The following is a 5,093-nucleotide window of genomic DNA, read 5'->3' on the forward strand; positions in this document are numbered from 1 at the left end:
AGAAACACTTCCAGAAGGACTCACCTCTACGTTGCTGGAAAGGCCCCTATCAGATACTGCTAACCAGCCCTAGTGTCACCAAGCTCCAGGGAATAGACTCTTTGACTCACATGAGACACTTAAAGAAAGCACCAATCCTAATTGGACCTGCACATTATCTAGTGATCTGAGAGTAAAGATTTTCTGAAGCTGAAGCAGGGATGATATTTGATAAGACAGCCTTCCCAGAATATTCAGAGTAGTTTCTTGAAAGTTTGTCTGCCAAACCTCTGACAGCAGCACGATGCTTCAGATGATCTCCAGTGTCTATGATCTTGAAAACATGAACTTTAGAGAAAAAGTACCTGAGAGTTCTCCCTCTGACCCCTACTTCTTATTCTGATGGGACTTCAATACCTTTCCAAACTCTGTGCTTTCACTCTAACATGGGATACTATGCCCAGGAGAAGTCTTTCCTGGCACAGGGGCGTGGGGGTGGGGGGGGGGAGGGAGGCGGGGGTTGGCAAAAAGCTGCTGAAACTGAAAAAAATCTGACTCTGGATCAGCGATGCTTCCAGAGAAAGATCTCAGTCAAAGGGGAGAAGTGTAAAAAATTAATAAAAAGAAACTTCCATTAAGATAGAGTTGGGAGGCCAGAAGGGAGAGCTCTCAGACATGACAGCAGAGCCCAGCAGGAAGAAGAAAGACTTCCTCATCTTGCCTGCCAAGAGCTCAGCCAATGAGAGACTGCCAGGGCTCAGCGAATGAAGAGCCACCATACTTCAAACCCTCAGCCTCCCATGGACACTTTGCTTAGTGCAGCCTTCCTAACCTCCTCTTTCTTTCAAAGAGTTATCTTCTCCCTGTTATGGAGTCTTGCATGTGGCTCACCATGGTTGTAGACCCTGAATTGCAATTCTCTGTTGATCTAGAATAAACCCATTTTTGGTGGAGCAATCCCTGGCAGTCTATTTGTTTTAGGTCAACACAATCTTAACACTAGGCTGGATAAATGTGTGCTACATTAGTGCCCTCTCAGCACTAGCATTCTAGGCCTGGCAGCCTTCCTATGTCTCTCAGAAGGGAAACAAAAACAAAACAGACAGACAAAACCCACAGCAGGTTTCTTTAATTGAGTCTTCAAATCACACGGCTGTCATCTTGCCTCAAGTGGCACAAAATGCCTGACCCACACAATGGGCTGCCCAGGTATCAGAAAAGGACCAGCGATTTGTGAGAGAATATTGAGTGAGTGCCCTTAGAGGGCTGTGAATCTCCCCAACCAAGGAAGAGGGGTGGAACGTGGGTCCTCTCTTCACAGCCACTCAAGCAAGCAAGAGGGTGCTCAAGGCCCTTCCCTAGAGCTTCAGGTGTGTCTCCTTCTCCACCATGAAGCAGGAGGTACCATGATATGGTGGCAGGAGGCTGGGGCGGAGTGCATTTGCCCCGCTCCCCCCCACCCCAGGTCAAGCTACTTCAAGGACCCACCCCGCCCCCACCGCTTGAGAACTCACCATCACCATGGCAGCCATTGTTTGGTCCGCGTCCCCGTCATCCCAGGAGACGCCACACACACACACACAGGCCTCTCCAAGACTCTCAGACTAAAGCCAGAGAGCCCTTGGCCCTAACCCACAAACCTCCCAGAGGGAGGCTCCGGCCTCCAGCCTGAGCCCCCTCCCACCCTTCCAACCTCAGAGGGACAAATTTCCCTCAGATTCTAGGAGAAAGGAGAGCGAGGACGACCTGATGAGTGAGGCGGGAGAGACCACCCTCACGGAGGTGGCTGCTTCCATCTCCCCTCAAGCCTCGTGTAAACCCTTGGCATCCTTGGGAGGCGGAGACCGGGCCCTAGCCCTTGACACAGGCCACCTCAGCGGGGATGAGATCCCCAAGGCCACTGCTGGGGACTCCAAGGGAAAGGAGCCCAAGAAGGTCATCGCTGAGAGGGTCCTAGGCTCTGTCGTATGGTTTAACGTGAAGAATGGGTATGGCTTCATCAGCAGGCACGATACCCAGGAAGATGTGTTTGTTCACCATTCGGCCATCACCTGGAACACCTCCCGCAAGTACCAAGGCACCGTGGATGATGGCGAGACGGTGGAGTTCGACGTGGTGCAGGGCGAGCGGGGCACTGAGGCTGCTAACGTAACCGGGCCAGCGGGCGCGCCACTGAAGGGAAGCCGCTACACTTCCCACCGCGCCAGCACCCGCCGGGGCTTCAGCACCCACCGCCATGAGCCACCTCCGCGAAGTCCCAAGAGCGCAGAGAACGGCGTTGATGAACGTGATGGCAGCGGCGAAGGCTTCACTGCGGCCCAGGGCCTCAGACGCCCTCTGCCTGGCCACTCCCAAGACCAACAACTGAGCCGTTTCCCGCCCTCCCGCAGGGCCCCATCTGTGACCCGCCACCCGTGGATCCAGGTTACCACCAGCGGCCCCCTGTCCGACCAGCAGCCTGGGTCCAACCCCACTGCAAGGCAGGAGGGGCATCCTCAGCGGGGTCGGGGCCTTAGCTACCTGCTGAGTCGCCCTAGGGCCGGAGGCCCTAGACGCTCACCAGGCATCCCAGAAGAGCTGGAGGCAGAACACAGCGAGAGAGGGCCCGAAGCCGGCAGCAATCCTCCACAGAGGCCCCCTCCACGCTATGGATCCTGCCGTCCCAGTAACCGGCGCCGCCGCCCGCAGCAAGTTCCTGGTGCCCAGGAACAGGATTCCGAGGGAGGAGAGAGCACGATCAGGAAGAGCCCCACTGAAACACCTTCTTCTGTCGCTGTGGCAAAGAACAACGACGCCCCTAAAAAGGAGAACCCCTTGGTCATGGATGCGCCCTCTGCCGCCCAGGCCTAGTCACAGCTCGGCTCACTCTCCAGGGACTCCCTGCTCTGGGCTACAGGTGATGTCCCCTTGAGGAGCTCAGTCCAAACATGCACACAGATTGTTAGATTTGGGCCCTGAAAAAAATACATGCCCTTTACGCAAGGTTAGAAGTTAAATGACAAGATCTATATAATTCTAAATCCCCTCATACCATCTGCCTTGGTAGTATCCCTACACACACACACACACACACACACACACACACACACACACACATGCACACAAACACACAGTCTTGAACCTATATCTTTAATGGTCTGACTGGGACCACACCTATTTTTCTGCATTCCCAGGTGAATTAGGTGAATTAATGTTAAAAAACTGTGTTTTAATTTTAACAAAAAATGAAGATTATCTGAAACTGGAGATAATGTGACATTGCTCACCTGGCTGGTATTTTTACAATAAAACATTTGATGTTGCCTTTATCTCTTATCACTGTTTGAAATTTTTTAAAGCCTACTAGCCCAAAATTGTATTGACAGTCCTTACAATCTTTATTTTTAGAACGAGTTTTAGCAAAGGTCATATATTTTGATCTCTTCACAGGTTATGAATTTAAGACTAATTCTGGACTTAACAGGTTGAATGTCCCAAGATGTTCTAAAAGGGAACAATGCATGAAGAAAGATGTATCCTGATCTCTTTCATTTCCATCCTCTTCCCCTGCCCTGGAATTAGAGCAATAAGTCAGGAGGGTGGGGCCCAACTACCCACACTTACTCCTTAGCTGGTACTCTGGGTTTTGCGAGCAAAACATCATGACCAGTAAAACTGTGGCTCTCTGGAAGTAGAATTTGCCTCTTTCGATTTTTTTTTTAAGGGACTTGATCTAATACCATTGAACTATAAAAATGAAAATGGACATGAGGGGCTGGGGGTGGTGAACAATGAGAAGATACTCATCCAAGGGTACAAACTTTGAGTTGTAAGATGAGTAAGTTACGAGGACCTAAGGTTCAGCATGGAGACTATGGTTAACAATACTGTCTCGTATACTTGAAAGTTGCTATAAGAGTAGATCATTAATGTTCTCACAATGACAACAAGAAGAAAATGCTAATTATGTTGGGGGAAGGATGTGTTCCTTAATCTTACTGTGGGCAAGGTTTTTCAACATGCACCTGTGTGAAAATTATCACATTGTACATCTTAAACTTACACAATATCACCATAAATCTGTGGGGGTGTACCTGAAGGACAAAAAGAAAGGAAGCGGGGGGAGGAGCTAAGATGGTGGAGGAATAGGACGGGGAGACCACTTTCTCCCTTACAAATTCATCGAAAGAACATGTGAACGCTGAGCAAACTTCACAAAACAACTTCTGGCCACTAGCAGAAGACATCAGGCACCCAGAAAAGCAGCCCATCATCTTCGAAAGGAGGTAGGACAAAATATAAAAGATAAAAAGAGAGACAAAAGAGCTAGGGATGGAAACCTGTCCCGGGAAGGGAGTCGTAATAGAGGAAGTTTCCAAATACCAGGAAACCCTCTCACGGGCGTGTCTGGGGGAAGTTTTTGAATCTCGGAGGGCAACCTGACTGGGAGGAAAAATAAATAAAACCCACAGATTACATGCCTAAAAGCAACTCCCAGCAGAAAAGTACCCCAGATGCCCGCATCCGCCACCAGCAAGTGGGGGTGGAATGGAGAGGAGCAGGCAGCATTGCCTAGGATAAGGACTGGGCCCGAATGCCCTGAGGGCAATTGGAGGGAGCTAACGTGAGATAGCAACTTTTTTTTTTTTAATTTATTTTTTATTAGTTGGAGGCTAATTACTTCACAACATTTCAGTGGGTTTTGTCATACATTGACATGAATCAGCAATAGATTTACACATATTCCCCATCCCGATCCTGCCCCCCCACCTCCCTCTCCACCCAATTCCTCTGGGTCTTCCCAGTGCACCAGGCCGGAGCACTTGTCTCATGCATCCCACCTGGGCTGGTGATCTATTTCACTATAGATAATATACATGTTGTTCTTTCGAAACATCCCACCCTCACCTTCTCCCACAGAGTTCAAAAGTCTGTTCTGTATTTCTGTGTCTCTTTTTCTGTTTTGCATATAGGGTTATTGTTACCATCTTTTTAAATTCCATATATATGTGTTAATATGCTGTAATGTTCTTTATATTTCTGGCTTACTTCACTCTGTATAATGGGCTCCAGTTTCATCCATCTCATTAGGACTGATTCAAATGAATTCTTTTTAATGGCTGAGTAATATTCCA

The 5,093-nt window shown here is 49.1% G+C and overlaps 1 protein-coding gene across 1 annotated transcript; it reads left to right on the forward strand.

Moving 5' to 3' along the window:
• Nucleotides 1-1,728: 1,728 nt before the first annotated feature.
• Nucleotides 1,729-2,829, forward strand: LOC122690484 (Y-box-binding protein 1-like). Its single transcript, XM_043897435.1, has one exon. The coding sequence runs from the start codon at nucleotides 1,729-1,731 to the stop codon at nucleotides 2,827-2,829; it is 1,101 nt and encodes a 366-aa protein (XP_043753370.1).
• Nucleotides 2,830-5,093: the final 2,264 nt, after the last annotated feature.

The sequence above is a fragment of the Cervus elaphus genome, chromosome X (genome assembly GCF_910594005.1).
Source record: "Cervus elaphus chromosome X, mCerEla1.1, whole genome shotgun sequence".
NCBI classification, from domain to species: Eukaryota; Metazoa; Chordata; class Mammalia; order Artiodactyla; family Cervidae; genus Cervus; species Cervus elaphus.

What these genes read in the sequence shown, in the direction of transcription:
- LOC122690484 (XM_043897435.1), top strand. Translation starts at nt 1,729, where the DNA reads ATGAGTGAGGCGGGAGAGACCACCCTCACGGAGGTGGCTGCTTCCATC.